Raw genomic sequence first — 15,813 nt, 5'->3', positions numbered from 1 at the left:
TTCAATATTACAAAACATTAATACAAAAAAGACATCAGAAGGCCGCTTTGAGAAGTATCCAAACCTTTTCAAAACCATATTAAGTTATAAGGACGGCTTCCATTGCACTGGAGGAAAAAAAGCCATTGGAGACCTTTTCCCTCCCCCTGCTGTTTAATACTAATGTAACCATGGAAATGAAAACTATAAACATTGACTTCCCCTCACCCCCAGCATGACAATATATAGAACAGCAGACGTGTTTCTTGGTGAAGGTGAGAACAGGTAACTGCTCAGGACAACACCCGGGTTTCTGGGCGTCTCTGCTGCACTGACACCACACAGCTCACACCACTGCCAGAAGGAAGAGATGCTGTTTGCTCTGCTCACATCTGATGCTCCTACCAGCTGCCCTCTGCGCTGACTCCTCACTTTTGTCTGTGTTGGCTAGCATTTGACCTTCTTTAGGTTTTAGGTAACACTCCCTTAGAAGAGACAAACATGAATGAATAGCTGTGACATAAAGCAATCAGATCATAATCAGGCAAGTTCAAAAATATTATGGTCAATACCAGATTTGTCTTTCTGCACACCTGACCAATCCTTCTAAGGACAACTGTTTTACATCATTTTTATTATATAGGTATTTCCCAAGTATGTTCATGGGAACTTGTAAGGTATGTGGGATTTGTAGACACACAAGAACTCAATCTCCTTTCATTCTCGGTCTAGATAGGTCTGGGATAACATTTACCTCCTATTTGGCATCTCAGTATGTGTTTTTTCTTGCCAATTCAAGATCCACCCTTCAGTCTGATATCAAGCTTTGTCAGAGTAACACAACATCCATAAAATTATTTATTCCACTTTAATGGGGAAAGGGCAGAGAAGCTGACAAACTGAGAGGATTAAGAAAAATCCACAGACTGTTTAGCCCTCCTTCAATAAAGAAACCCTAGGCTAACTTGCCCCTAGTAAATTCATACTAAATTAGAGTTACAACAATATGAAGGCTATATCATCATACCTTTCTGCATTAAACTTATTTTTCAGATTGTTTTCCCACTCAAATGTGCTTCATTATCAGAAGTATCAAGTCTTCAAGGCTCTAGGCAGTTTGAGTCCTATTATTCCAATCTGACGGACTATTTTAAGATTTGCACAAATTTTTTTAGCTAATATCCTTTTTCATTGGACACTGTTTTCTTCACACAAACCACTGCTTTCAGTCTAGAGAATGAAGTGTTGTTTCCTTCCCTCTTTACATTCAAAAGTGTAAAATAAACAAAAGATATCTAGAGCAATGTATGGAAAGTAGCAGGAAGGAGACATACTAGAGCACAAACTTGCTGAAACTAGTTTTAAGAATAATTTCTGCCTTCAACATCTTGGACCTGAGAGTGCTGCTAAAATATCAAAGTAATTCACAAATATATTGCATAATCTTCTCGTAAGTCAAAATGACTGCAACAGGAATATATTTTAAAGGAGTGACAGAGTGGAGAGAACACATTATGATGAAGCTGTATTGATAAGCAATGACCCTTGAGGCTACCTAAAAACATACAACACTGCCCCCCCGCAAAAATAAAGTAAAAAAAAGTAAAAAAAAAAAAATACTAAAACCCCCACTTTACCAACCATTTGCCAAAGTTCTTTCTGTTAGCCATTTCTAAGGCCTTATACCTTTTAGCAACATCCAGTATTAAAAACTCAGGTTTCAGACTTTTGTTTTGCCTAATTTTATTGAATTTGGGCCTTTCCAACAGGGTGTAATAAAATTTAAACATAACTGGAGGATAATATAACAAGTGAATGGTAAGGACATACAAAACTGGGAGGCTGTATTTAATCCCTACTGCCTCACCTTACTGCAGATTTCATGTAAGCAATCTACTTAGATTACTGCGTTATTCAGTTATTAATCTGAGTTATTCAGAACTGAGATTAGTTCTAAATCCCAGAACTATTTGTGAAAACCAATGACTTCACTTAAAAGAAAAGAAAAATCTCTGAGTTAAAGAAACAGAGAGAGCAAGAAATGCAAGCATTACTCAGTTTGCAGTAGCATTGCCTTTATTTTGCCAGCTGCCAAACCCAGCTCAAAACCACTTATTGATGAGGTACAGCACTGTCTGATACATACAGTACTGATATATACTGATTTAATACTGATAGATACCCAATATATACAGTGCTTCAGGAGCGGAGCCATATGCCGGGGGCTGTGCACTGGCAATATAACCACAACCTCATGGCTGTCGGACCAATGCACACATCCCTGCACAGAACACGTGCTGTATGTCAAACCTTGTACCTCTGCTGAGGATTGACCACATACTGCGTTACACTGCCCCTCACTCAAGGCTATGCCAGAGCATAACGGCACTTATATAATTACTCAAAAGTGAGGCAGCATTTACGTTTCCTTTAGCAATAAGCAAACGTCAGTGGATATTCCCGTGCGTGCACTTTCCAGGCTAACACAGCATCTCCTCGCACAGCCCGCCAGCCTACGCCGCTTCCAAGCGCTCATTCCAGCGACAGCACTGAGTGAAGGACCAGAACCGTTTGGAGACGAACGGCTTTGAAACGAACGGCTTTGAGACGAGCCGCTCCACGCACGGCCGTGTCCCCACGCAAAGATGTGAATTTGCCACGCCGCCCTACAGCCCGAGCGCTCGGGATAAAACCCCTGGCATGAACTGAACCACGACCGTGCCGCCGCTTCCTGCGGCTCCCGCTCCGATCCCGATACTCGGATACTCCCCCACGAGGGCGGCCTCCCTTCGACCCCGGGGTGGGTGTCCCACGGGGCTCCCACCCGCGCCGCGCCGGCGGCTCGCAGCAAATTGGCAGCAGAAAATTACCGGGGCCCCGCCTGGCTCCCTCTCACCCCCCCACCCCAGAGAGCTCGGCCCGGCCGGGCCCGGCCCGCGGGGCAGCCCCGGGGCACCCATAACGCCGTTTCCTCCGTGGCCAGCGGAGCGCGGAGCGGGCACCGAGGGTGCGGTGCGGGCCGAGCCCGCCCGGCCGAGCCGCGGAGCCGCCGGGACACTCACATGAACCGAGGAGCCGCCGCCGCCGCCCGCACGGGCAAGAAGGACCCGCTCGCAGGGCTGCCCCAGCGAGCGCCTGACGTTTGCAAGCAGGCGCCCGAGAGCGCCTCGCTCCCCCAGCACGCGCAGGGGTTAGGCGCCCAGCGCGTCGTTCCAGAGCACTGGCAGAGCACGCACACACACAGGGGAAAGGGTGTTAAACTTTCTCTCTTTTATTTTGTTTTGTTTTGTTTGTGTTGGGTTTCTTGTTGGGAAAAAAAGGAAGCTCAGGCACTGTGAGGATCGCCCCTACGGCCCTACAGAGAGCGGGTGGCGGGGAGCAGTGACATCACTGGGGGCGGGCCGGGGGCGGCGGCGCTGGCGCAGGTACCACCGGAGCCTCTGCCTTCCCTCTGTACCGCTCCTTCGCCTTCCTCCCTCCGCTCCTTCGCCGGTCCCGCTACCTGTCCCGTCCCTCCATCCTCATCCCCTTCCCCTTCTCCTGTCCCTCTCCTCGTCCCAGTCCCTGTTCCCATCCCTCTCCCCTTGCCCATCCCCTTTCTCCTTCCCCTTTCCCATCCCCGTCCCCTCCCCTTCCCCAGGGGTCTCTGCCCCGGTGTAGCAGCGCAGGGGGGATCAGGGTCCCCAGCATTTCTCTGAGTCCTTTAGAGAACCGGCTAAAAGCCATTTCTCTGTGCCAGGTTTAGTTCCTGAATCCGTGTGTGTCGGATAAATCAAGCGGTGGCAAACCCGATTGTAGGTTTTCATTATGATACTGATGTAGCAGAATTCGAGTTTTCTTCAATATCTGTTCTGCATTTTAATAAACTTTGTGAAATCACTCAGTTTCAGGTTTTTTTGTGAAGTAGCGACACTAGTTAGAGTTGTATATTCTATTTCAGTTATTTTATAAAATTAATAATATTTATTAATTTTATAATAAAAATATCAAATTAATGATATTTCTTATATTAATAATATAATAATATTAACAATAATAATATCAAATTAATAATATCTTGTAGTGGTAGTAGGAGTATTTTAAGACTTAAAAGCAGAGTTATTCTGTGGAATAATTTCTTCCTGTGAAATGGCCCACTTTGTTTAGCACACCATGATTTCATGGAAAAGTGTTAAGTATAGGACGTTTAGGGTACCCGCTCTCCTGAAATTGCTCTCAATTGCTTTAAAAATTATTTAATATCAGTATAATTATATTTTAACTCAGAAAAGCTGCCTTCATAAGGTAAGGAATATTTACACCTGAGTACTCAGGAGGCATTTCGGTCAGCAGGCATTTCAAGTTCCTAATGGGGCTGTTTACCATGATTTCTGTATGTGGATGATTTAGGAATTTATAGGTGTGTTTCACTGGAAGGACTCATTCAGGTTGGTCTCTTTGTATGTGCAATATTTGCTTCTGAGAATCAATTTATTATGTTGTGACTTTTTTTTCCCTAAGGGCAGCGTTCTTAGTGTCCCTTAAGTCAATCACCTAAGCACTGAAGAAGTGGACATGCAGTGGAGAAGTTGGAAATGATGGTTCTAGAAAAGCCTGACTTCTGAAGAAAAAACACTTTTCTCTGAGAGCAATAGATATTTGGAGGAGCAAATAAATTGCTCGATAGGTGAAGTTCCACTTTGTATTTTATTTCTCATTTTTGAACATCAAAACGATACCTACTGCAAAATTTTTAGAATAGTGCTAATCTGAATATTGAACAGGAATTTCTAAAGGTCTTTTTTTTTCCTGATTTTGCTGAGAATGTTGGTGAGTGCTTTTGTGTACTATGAAGGTTTCTAAGGAGGATTTGGATGAAGGTAGGGAGCTGGGGAAGGTTGTTCAGAGGTGGGATGCAACAAATCCACTCCTGGACTTCTCATCTTTATGCCAGGCATGGTTCACAGATGTGACTGACTGTCTCTCATACATGGAATAAATGGTGCTTTGGAAACAGTGACTCAGTAATTTTATATGACATTAATAAGACAAGTCTTCACTTCCTCTTCCATCCTTGCTGTTTTGGATTATCAGAATTGAATTTCCAAAATTCAACCCCAAAATTGAATTTGAATTAACTGGTTCTGGTGTCAGTTTAGAATAACAAACCTTTCTTCTTCTCTTCCGGTTTTTATTTCAAAGAGGTTCTGCAGGATATAATTAATTCCTTCAAATCATAAAATTAATGCAGTATGTGTCTTTTCTATACAGTAAAAGTGAGTTGGAGCTGTAGAATTGTGTACAATCCAGTAGGGACAATGTGTAGCACTTTCCTGTGTTTTTAGTTCTGCCAGACTTTGATGTGAAGTGAAAAAAGAAACCAAAAACAAACAAACAAACCCCCTCAATTTAAAAATAGTCAGAGAAAAGCTTTTTTTAGATGAACTTTTAAAATATCTATAACCATTCTTTTTGAATTTAGAAATGTCAGTAAGTTACTAGAGAAGTGTTGAGACTAAATTTGTTAAAAACCCCCTTTCATTTAAACTGTAATATGTGTCCCTTTCTAAAGGTGGTGGAAGGCTTAAGTTTGGGGTTACTCATTTTATTTTTCAACTCAGTCTCTGGAATTTGTGTAAGTTGAGAATTAAGGAAAGATCAGTTTGATTGTGAGGGTAACAATTGACAGAACTAGCAACTGATATCTTGGAAAACCTTTTTCGTTGCTTTCATGCATTCCCTGTAATTAACTCTGTAGGAGGAGAATTTATTCCATACCTGTTAAAATTCTTCATTGATTCCTTTTGGTGGGTGACAGGAAGGGTTGTTTGCTTATCTCATGCTCAGGTCTTGCTTTTTGCCTGTCTGGTTCCCAACCAAAGGGAACAAGTGATGAGTGTGCAGTTGCCTACTTGAACAAATTCCAGGTGTTGTAATTCCTCCTTGTAAGCCAAGTGATCTGAAGTGCAAGGAAAGTTTAATCACTTAAAATGGTTAAAATTGTTGTGATTTAACAATTCTTTTTATTAAAATTCCTTTCTAAGTGTCAGCTGAATGCAGGTACAGTGCATTGGAGAAGTATTATCTAACAGTATTTTTCTACAGTAAAAATGAGAACATTTTACCTCAATAGATATATTGTACACTACATATTTACCTTCTTTGAGACATGAGGCATCTTGCTGCTAGACCATCTTACTCCCCCTCCCCTCCACTCTAATCATAATAACTTCCTTTTCTTCTATTTTAGAGCAAGCATTAGAGGATCATTGTGCCAATCAAGATTGTAATTGAATCTGTAAACTAAGCTATTTTTTCTAAGTGTTTAATATATATTTTCTTTGTGATGTTGAGTAGTTTCTTTGGCAGATGTTTTTACAGGAATGGGGGTTCTTATAAATACACACTTATGGGTTTCCAATTGGAACCTGCTGCATGCCAGTAAATCTTTGTGCTTGCACTCTGTCCAATTGATGTCTTTCCAGTGGAAAAATCTGACTGTAATGTGCATTGTTCACATCCTAAAATAAATCATCTGCAAAAAATTATGAAATATTCATGAGATATGAAAGTATTGTATCTTTATAAATAAGACTTTTAATACAAATACTAATATAAATATTCCAGTGGTCAAAGCTGTTTTGGATTTTCCTTGCTTTTTTTAGGTTTGATTCCTTAACACTACACATTTATATTCAATACTATTTATTTTGATATTTATTAGAATGTAAAAGTACATATCTCATGCTTGTGTTTCTTCAGGGGAAAAAACCCACAAATGAGATCAATCTTTATGTTTGCTTTTTATCCTTAGTTGGACTGTATTAGTTAAAACAGAAGGTATCTTTCCTAAGATCCATTTGCATAGACCTAGTAAATATGTTTAGTATATAAGGATTTTTGTGCAACCTGTATGGAGTTGCTGTCAGTTGGGATTCACAAATAAATCTGGTATTTTTTATTGGGAATTTTTTGCTTTGAACAAGATTGTTTTTTTAGAGAAAGAAAAATTTTGAGACACCATATTTTAAAGTTTTCTGTTTCTCCTGTGTGACTTCCTGAGGGGGTAAAAAAGATCTAAATTACATTATTTTGTAAACAACTAGTAACCTGAGTCTGTGTCTTTTGCTAATAAATTTTTACTCTGTGTTCTCTGTTGAAGGAACACAAATTGCTCTGAAGGGCTTAAGATTGAGAAAGATGTTTCCTTTGAAGGACACTGTGATGGGTGCCTCCACCTTCTTTGCCTCAGCTCTGCCACATGATGTCTGTGGAAGTAATGGCCTCCCTCTAACACCTAACTCCATAAAAATTCTGGGCAGATTTCAAATCCTGAAAACAATCACCCATCCCAGACTTTGCCAGTACGTTGACATTACCAGAGGTAAACATGGTGAGTATCTGTTTAACGAGCAAGTTTTTTGTATGATTACAATTTGGGGTTGGGGTTTTTTTGGTGACAATATATTTTAAGGTGACTGAGCAGAATACTGCCTTCATAGCACCAGCAAGTGACAGTTTCCAGTGTCAAAATTCCTGAATTCCTTTACTATGATTGGTGGTATTGGCTCTTTTGCTTCTTCTCTGTAGACTGAAAGGAGAGATTAGTTGTCTGTCCTGTCTTTTTGGTTACACTAACAGATAAAAGGTAAGAACTTCCTTCTTTTTATACCTCACTGAAATTCTTGAGCTCAATTGCACTGCCATGTCTTTGTGTGGAATATGGAAATAGATGTATTTTTGATGGTGAGCTCCTACACCCATGTTCTGATGTTGTGAACATTTTCATGTGATGGTTAGGTTTCTTGTTCTTGATTTGCAGCTGGTGTTGTCATCTCATGTCCTGGCTGCTAGCTTCCTGTATTATTATCTTTTGATTTCTTTAAGATTTCTCCCACTAGGGGTTACTTTATTCTAGCACAGGTTTGAAAGGTTTCTTTCAGTACCTGTTGTCACACTTGTTGTTAGCTCAAATAAAACGTCTCTTCTTTTTTTCTGCTCTAGATGTTCTGTTGCAAGCTCAGCAGGACTACAACACATAATTTCCACAAAGAGGCTGCAACACCTGTGACAATTTAAGTCATTGTCACCCTTAACTTTTAAATCAACACTGTTCCCATACAAAAGTGCATTGTATGTATTTGATTATCTGCAGGCTCTCATAAAGTAGGGCAAGTCATTTTTCTTCCTTTTAGAATGCAGTGTGATGGAATGTTTTAGGTTTTTACAAAATTAGGATATTGCCAACTCCAGATACTGAAGTATTCTATGGGTCAGGGAGTTCTTTATGTGTTTTCCTTTGCCCTCAAACATGTAATTTTTCACTTATGCAGTCAGGAGGTCTAAAAACTTTAATAATTTTCGTTTGTATTTATTAGTACTCCTTGAAACAAAACCTGGGATTTTCTTACAATATTATTTGGGATGAAAGGTTAGGAAATATTAACTAACATAACATTTAGTAAATAAAAAATAATAAAAGATGGCATTTTTGATTAAAAAGAGTAAAGGACATGAAGATTTATCTGTGTGTATAAAAATGAAGGAAAGAATTCATTCTTATAGTTGAAGTAACTTGAAGGATAGTAAATAAAATGTCTAACCATGAAGTCAGGAAAGTGTTCTGTTTTAATAATGGTTAGAATGGCAGTTAAGAATTTTGATATACTATGGAAAATTTGGCAGCAAATGTTATCATTTTGATACTTGCAGAACTTTCCATGTGTCAGTTCTGTGCCTAATGATTTCATGTTTGTGGAGTTCTGCTTGCAATTGTCAGTTTCCACTCTTGCAGAGAAATGTGAGAGCAGACTAGCAAAACAATGCAAAAATAAATTAGATGTGTAAATTCCTCCACAAAAGGCTTTCAAAGGGGGAGTATAAAAAAAACCAAAAAACATTCAAATGTGGGGTTTTTTTGGTAAAATTAAACTTTTAAAAAAATCTATGCTAGCATTGTACATGGCAATCTCAACATTTTTGATAGGAGATTACTGAATGCATGGATGGTTGGATTGACAGTGCTTTGCATGAGGAAAATGGGAAGATAATCTTCTGTATCTCATAAACAAAAAATAGTGGTGTTATCCATAAGCTGTATGTCTTGTGACATTTATTTATGTGTAATTTTCCATACAAGGTATGTCAAAATACTTCAACATCTGCCAAACAGGTACAACAAGAAGTCTCTACTCTCAGAGTTTAATTTGGATTCCAGTCCTCTTATACCTTTTTTTTTTTTTTTCAAATTAGAGAGACTGGTTGTGGCAGCTGAACACTGTGAGAAGAGTCTGGAAGATTTGCTACGAGAAAGAAAGCCTGTCAGGTGAGCTGTCAAGCTAACTCAAATCCACTCATCACTATTTCACATATCATCTGTGGCAAAATCTTGGATCATCTTTTAACTTTACTTGTTTAGCTAAATTTTACTCTGTTAAAGTTTAACCTAAAAACATTACTTAGCAGATAAAGAATATGGACCCAAAGTGGGAGTACTCATTTCTGTGAAATGTTGTTATGGGGAACTTGCTTACAATTGAAAGAAATATTTTGCAGCTCAGAAAATAATGTAGTTTTGTTGTTTCCTTTTAAAAATAAAATGAGACCTATGACAGGATATGGAACTTTCTAAGAATTAATGTGAAGGTTAAGTCTGCTAGGTGATGAAATACAGCTTTCACTAGAACAGATAGAATTTGTGTGTGTGTGTTTTTTATTTGTAGAAATCTATTAATTTATCATCTAGAAAGTGAACAAGATGTCAGATAATATGCCCTGTGTTTGTGTTAGCATTTTGTGAACTTGGACTTGTATGACAATGTGTGTTGCAGAGGGCTGTAGCTTGAGGAATGTTGGGGAAATACAACTTCAATTTTTTCTTAGACAAAGAGGTATTGGGTCTAAAGGGTTTTTCATGTGTGATATATGTTGTAGTTCTTCACAAAGTTTTGCATCAGGTTCCTATTGTGCCTAGTTCCCAAACAGTTAAAGCATCAGAAGCTCCTTTCATTCCTTTTAAATTCAGTCCTCACACTGTTCTTCTTTGAGCATGTGTGTCTTGGTGTCAGATGAGAAGCAGCCCAGACTGCCTGCTTCCTTCTGGACTGTTTTGGAGAAAGCTTCCCTGTAGCTATTTTCATTTGCTTTGAGTTGCTTGATGCAGTATACTTAGGTAGATTCTGTGACAAAATTTCCCCAGATAGCAGATGTGCTCTATAAGCACATTCATTTTGCCCTTTTATACTAGCATGTCTTTTGGGGCCTCCAGAAAGATTTTTTAGATCTTTTTAGGTAGTTTGGTAAGGTATGCAACTTCACGTTTTGGTGTGCTGAACTAAGTTACTTCCTTAGTTTGTGATGTTAACCTCAGCTCTTTGGGCTGTGGCTCTGTTAAAACTAGTTGCACAAAGCCTGGCTTTATTTTCTCCTCTTGTCTTGAGAGAGTTTTTGCTGTAATAAATTGTTCTACTATCAGATCTTTCTTTTAATGAGCCAGTGGGATTTCTTCTGGATGTTGTGACACTTGAGGATAAGGGCTGCAATATAGCCTATAGATATTATCCACAGTTTTTAGAGACTTTAATGTTTCATCTACTGTGAATTACAGTTTTTGCAGAAGCAGCTAAAGGATAAATTAGGTTCACTTCAAATGATATTTCTTGCATGACTGACGTTTTCCTTTTCCTTTTATATTTTTAATGATACCAGAATTTTTTATTCCTAGGGAGACCTAGAAACTTCCAGAAATAAGTTGGGAGGACCAATTCCCACTTATTGGTTATGTGATCTGTGTATATCAATTACCTTTGGAGGAAATATTTGGCTTTTTTATGAATTCTGATTACACTGGTCAGTGATAGCATAGCTGGCTACACATCCAGAGCTGATGCATGTGCCATTGCAATTAATTTTTTAAACTGTTTATGGAATGTGAGAAACTGCTCCTCTGGTTTCTAGATTAATTTTCCTTATGCTTGCCAGTAACCTAAGTCCTTTGCACCTGTACTACAAGCTGATGTAAAGTCAGCAGGAAATCTTCTATTATGTTAGTGCTGAAATTCAAGACATTACATTATGTACAGTCTATCTTTCAATACATTTTGGAAAACAGGCCATACAGCTGTTTGATAGTTATTTGCAGTTAATCTTTGCTGAAGTCATGCATCAAGTGTAGCATACATTCCTTAATATATTAATTATATTTTTTAAAAATAAATGTAGCTATGTTCTTTCTTCAGTTATCTTCAGACTTCCCTAGGTTTTCTAATTCTAATAAATCAGCTGCATGTAGGGGCCAAATTCTGGAAATTAGATCTTCAAGTGTTTACTGCTGTGCTCTGTCACAGTGGAGAAAATAATTTTACTGAGCATATCATCAGACATTTGCTAGAAATTGGACTTGTGACATATTCAAGAATTCATTCATTACCTAACAATACTGGGTCAGCAGTCCCCAGGAATTGCAGAGATTGTTTGTCGTTGTCCTCAAAGTTGACATGCTCAACTTCATTTTCAAAGATTAATGCAAGTAAGCGTTTGGTAATTTATGGCCAGATTATTTTCGGCTTTGAGTGTTGCATATTTGGGATCCTGGAATAAGCTATAAGAACTCTTCTCAGGTAAATTTTCCCTTCTGCCATAAGAATTTTTATCAGGTAAAAATCAGGAACTCTGAAAGGGAGGAAATGAGTATCAGCTTTTCACAATTCTTACCACAGGGAAGCAGGTACTGAAAAGGAATTTATTACAGCTCTCTAGTGTTTTGGTATTCTTTTTTCAGAGGATAGACAAGTGAACATAGTAACTGCAGTTAATGCTTCTAAAAGTGGCATTAATCCAAATTTTCTTTACTGTGTTTCCATTGGGCATCACAGTAGCAGCAGGAGAGCTCTTTTGGAGATGTGTGCCACAGGAAATTCAGGCTGCAACCATGGATAATAGGGTATAATAAGAGTAGGATTAGAGTTTTAGTCATTGGTATAGGAAAAGAATTTTAGGCATTGATATCCCATTTTTCACCAGACTGCTGCCCACTGTCTTCCCTGAGAGAGATTGTAGTCCGGGTCATTGTTTCCTGTTTGCATATTCTCAGTTTAGTATCCTGTTTGTTGTGCTCACTGAAAGGATGCACTTAATTTCAGTTTATAACAGTCACACAAGTGCAAAATCAGCTTTCTGAAGTGTGTTCAGGAGTCAGTTAAATGTTTCAAAGGGTAGGAATTTATGTACAGTCTCACAAAAATAGTAAATACCTGATTTAAGCTCACAATGGTTTATTGCTGTTCAGAGATTTGCAAATGTATCTCAGTCTAGCTGGTTTCCTCTGTCTTCCTGTGCATACAAGGATTTTTTTCTTTGAATTTGAAAATTTTCTTTGAATTGAAAATAAGTCACAAAAAATCATTGTGGGTAGATGTTTTATACTTTAACAGTCTCACTAAAGTGGCAATCAAAATTTTAGTTTTTCCAAGTTGCTAGTCATTAGTATTGCTACCAAAGACCAGAATGTAGGATGTACAATTATCTTTAAGGTTCTCCATCTTTTAAACACATTTCCAACTACTCCTTTGAGATTTCTTTTCCAGACAGTGTTAAAGGAGTTATTTTCTCTGCTCCTGTGCTGTTATAAAAGGAGTTGTGAGCATTTCCTTTTCTGTCATGCTTCAAGTGTGTTTCTTCTTTGAAGAAGTTGATCTGCACTTGTATTCATAACAATAAAAATGCCAGAAAATACTGACACTCAGCAGACTTTTGGCACCTACAGTACAGTTTCTGGATGGGTCTTCCATTTGTGGCTTGGACAGTCTAAGTCCATTCCTTTCTTCAATAAAATATAGTTGTCATATGTTTTGAAAGTCATGGTATTGAAAAATTACTAGTGAACCATCAGATACAAGGTATAGTTTGTTATACACAGAACATTTGATGGGAAGCAGACTGTGTCTGCAGCTGTTTACTGGTTTGGAGAAAACATGATCTGATGGATTTGGATGAGTACATTTTATTTGGCTCCATTAAACAGTTGTCTGCTCACTGATTGGACTAGAGTTCTTCACGCCATCATTGCTGTTGGTGTGCTTTGGCAAACTTGAAGTGAGACTGTGGTACAGAAGGTATTAGATGGGGAGGAAAACAATTTCTGAGTAGCCAGGCATTCTTCAAAAATGTTTGTAAAACAGGTGCAAGTCATCAAAAGGCTGAAGGTTTTACATGATTTGACTTGGAGAGCTGCATATGAAAAGAGTTTTAATGGGTTGAGTGTATTCTGCTTTGAATCAAGTCTGTGTTGGAATTTCACATGAGAAATCCATGTATCAAAATAAGGCTGAATTTGACAAGGATAAATTATGTAATAATAAAATTAAGTAGCATTATTAAACAAACTTAAAGGGTTTTTTTCCCTTAAGTATGTGTGAAGATCTATAGTTTGGACATTTAGTGTCTATAGACTTTTTCTTTACTTTCTTAATAATGCTTTACTTGCATAGGTATGATGAAAGATTTTCTGCTAGTCTGGAATTGTTTATATATTGTCCAATTATGCTTTTCTTCATGTAGAAGCACTGGTTCATTTCTGTGAGCAATTTTTAGCCTGACTGCCAATCTTCCTGTAGCATTCCTTTTAGCATAGGTTGTCTCCTGTGATTGCCTTTACTCTCACAAGAAAACAATTGTTTGGAATGGAAAAGGGGTGCAGTTTGCATGAGGTATAGAGATGAACATTGTTGCTTGAGATACCTTGTTTGAGTGATCTTTTTAGGTATGGAACCAAATTCTTTTGTTGCATATTTGGCTGCAGTGTTTGATGGCAGCACAAGGACATTTTAGAACACGTAAGTGTTTCCTCCTTATATGTGAAACATAACAGTGAGTGCATGCTTATTTCTTATCTTGTCTTCCAGCAGGGGAAAAAAAAGTGAAGAATCCTACTCTTTTGAGATTGGTAGTGTCTGCCTCTTGCTACTAAAATGTGTATTATAGCTGTATGTAATTGTCCTGATTTCAACTAGGGTAGAGTTGCTTTCCTTTCAGTAGCTGTTCAGTACATGTTTAGGATTTGGAATGAGAATGTTGTTGATAACACTGATGTTTTGGGGTTTTGCTAAGCCATGTTTATCCTGAGTTAAGGACATTTTCCCTTGGCTCATGCTCTGCCAGTGAGGAGGTTCACAGGAGAAGCTGGGAGGGAGCAGAGCTGGGAGAGGTGACCCAAACTGAGCAGTGATGTTCCACACCACGTCATGGGCAGCACCAGCTGGGGGAGTTACCTGGAAGGGAGGCCAGCCTGGGTCTGGGACGGGGCCTGGCATTGCTCAGGGCTGGTGAGCAATTGCACTGTGCATCACTGGTTTTCTCATTTCATGACCAATGTTATTATCATTTACCATTATTACTGTTTTTTGCTTTACTGTCAATTATGCCACTAATCTCAACCTACAAGTTTTACTTTGATTCTTCTTCCCAATCCACTGAGGTGAGGGGAAGAGAGGGAAGTTGAGTGAGTGGCTGCATGCTGCTTAATTTCCAGCTGGGCTTAGGCCATGACAATATAAAGTCTGTGCATGGGGAAAAAGTGTATGATTATTTCAACCTTTTGTTCAGCTGAGCTTTTTCTTTAGTTCTTGTAGACACTTCATATAGATTTCCGTGCTAAAAGCTGTATTAAAGGTCTTAAACAGAGGATGAGTTATGCTGAGTTAATTAAGAACAAAAGTACTGGAGAGTTCTGAGTCTACAGTTTCTGGTGAAAGAGAATGTTGAGTTTCAAACAGAAAAAACACCATCCTCAGCGGGAGGGTAGCTTCATCCTACAAGATAATTTTGCAACGAATTGTGTAAGGGTCATGTTAAAATTCCATTCTGCATTAATGAGCAAATTAGTACTAATGAGCTAATGGCTGAAAACCCAAATGTCAAAGTTGTACTGTGCAAATCTTAGGGGATTTAAAGCACATTATTAATCCAAATGTTGATTTATGGTAGTTGTATTTAGCATCAAAATTGCTGTAGATTGTGAGAACAAGATGTGGTTAGTATATGGTTATTTTAACAAAATGCAGTGTTTGACGCTTCATCCTTCTTCTAGAAAGAAGAAAAAAGGAAGAGTGAGCACTTGTTAGACTTGTTTTATAGTGCGTCCTTCTAGAAAGGGACTTTATTTTCTTAAATGCAAGTTCTTGCTTTTGTACTACTGAGCAATGTCTTCAAGGGAACATTTGTCAGTGATTAGGGATCAGACAGCTGGTTTATTTAGATGCATTGATATGCTTGCAAACATCTCTAACGTCATTGTGGTTTGAGATTTGTTTCTTCTGGGCATATGGATATTCTCTTCTTGGGTGTGTAACTAAATAGGTACCAGGGCATTGGCACTGTTGTGATGGGAGTGTTTAGAAGGCTGGCAGATCAGGCTAGTTTAAAGGTTTTATTCATTCATTAGCAATATGCATCTCACTAAAGGTTGGCTCGTGCATATTATTACTCATCACTCTGTACACAGAACTGATACTTACTGTAAATTAGCTGTGTGTATCCAGTACCACGAGACTGGTGCTGTGCAGTCCACAGTGGCAGCTGTGGCCCTTGGTGGTTCTTAAAAGTCGAGGTGGTGAAGCTTGAGAGCTCTTCAAGCAAAGCATGAGCTGGTCTTTCTTCTACTGTTATCTAATGCCTGATATTTTTATGTAATCAGCACTGTCCAGCCCGTGCAAAGTGTGATTTCCTGTACTTCCAGTAGTGTTTTTTTAGGTTTTGCCAGTCATCCTTCCTGTGTACTTGGATGTGTCTACTGTACATTTACAGTTGGTTCTGCTTCTCTTGCCCTTTAGTCTCGCAGATTTTGATGTGTGGTTTTCT

At 38.7% G+C, this 15,813-nt stretch overlaps 2 protein-coding genes across 2 annotated transcripts in view; one reads left to right on the top strand and one right to left on the bottom strand.

Moving 5' to 3' along the window:
• AIMP1 (aminoacyl tRNA synthetase complex interacting multifunctional protein 1) overlaps window positions 1–3,081 on the bottom strand; it is a 31,310-nt gene extending 28,229 nt beyond the window's left edge. Inside the window, exon 1 of the mRNA XM_058803651.1 lies at window positions 3,042–3,081. Coding sequence (XP_058659634.1) covers window positions 3,042–3,043 — 2 coding nt within the window. The 5' untranslated portion in view covers window positions 3,044–3,081. The remainder of the gene's footprint in view (window positions 1–3,041) is intronic.
• A 302-nt stretch (window positions 3,082–3,383) lies between these two features.
• TBCK (TBC1 domain containing kinase) overlaps window positions 3,384–15,813 on the top strand; it is an 88,788-nt gene continuing 76,358 nt past the window's right edge. The window contains exons 1-4 of the mRNA XM_058803576.1: window positions 3,384–3,404; window positions 4,480–4,645; window positions 7,121–7,351; window positions 9,211–9,283. Of these exons, the coding sequence (XP_058659559.1) occupies window positions 7,159–7,351; window positions 9,211–9,283 (266 nt within the window). The 5' untranslated portion in view covers window positions 3,384–3,404; window positions 4,480–4,645; window positions 7,121–7,158. The remainder of the gene's footprint in view (window positions 3,405–4,479; window positions 4,646–7,120; window positions 7,352–9,210; window positions 9,284–15,813) is intronic.

This window comes from Ammospiza caudacuta, chromosome 4, assembly GCF_027887145.1.
Source record: "Ammospiza caudacuta isolate bAmmCau1 chromosome 4, bAmmCau1.pri, whole genome shotgun sequence".
Lineage (NCBI taxonomy): Eukaryota > Metazoa > Chordata > Aves > Passeriformes > Passerellidae > Ammospiza > Ammospiza caudacuta.
The sequence above is the reverse complement of the archived record's forward strand: the minus strand, read 5'-3'. Positions and strand labels throughout refer to the sequence as shown.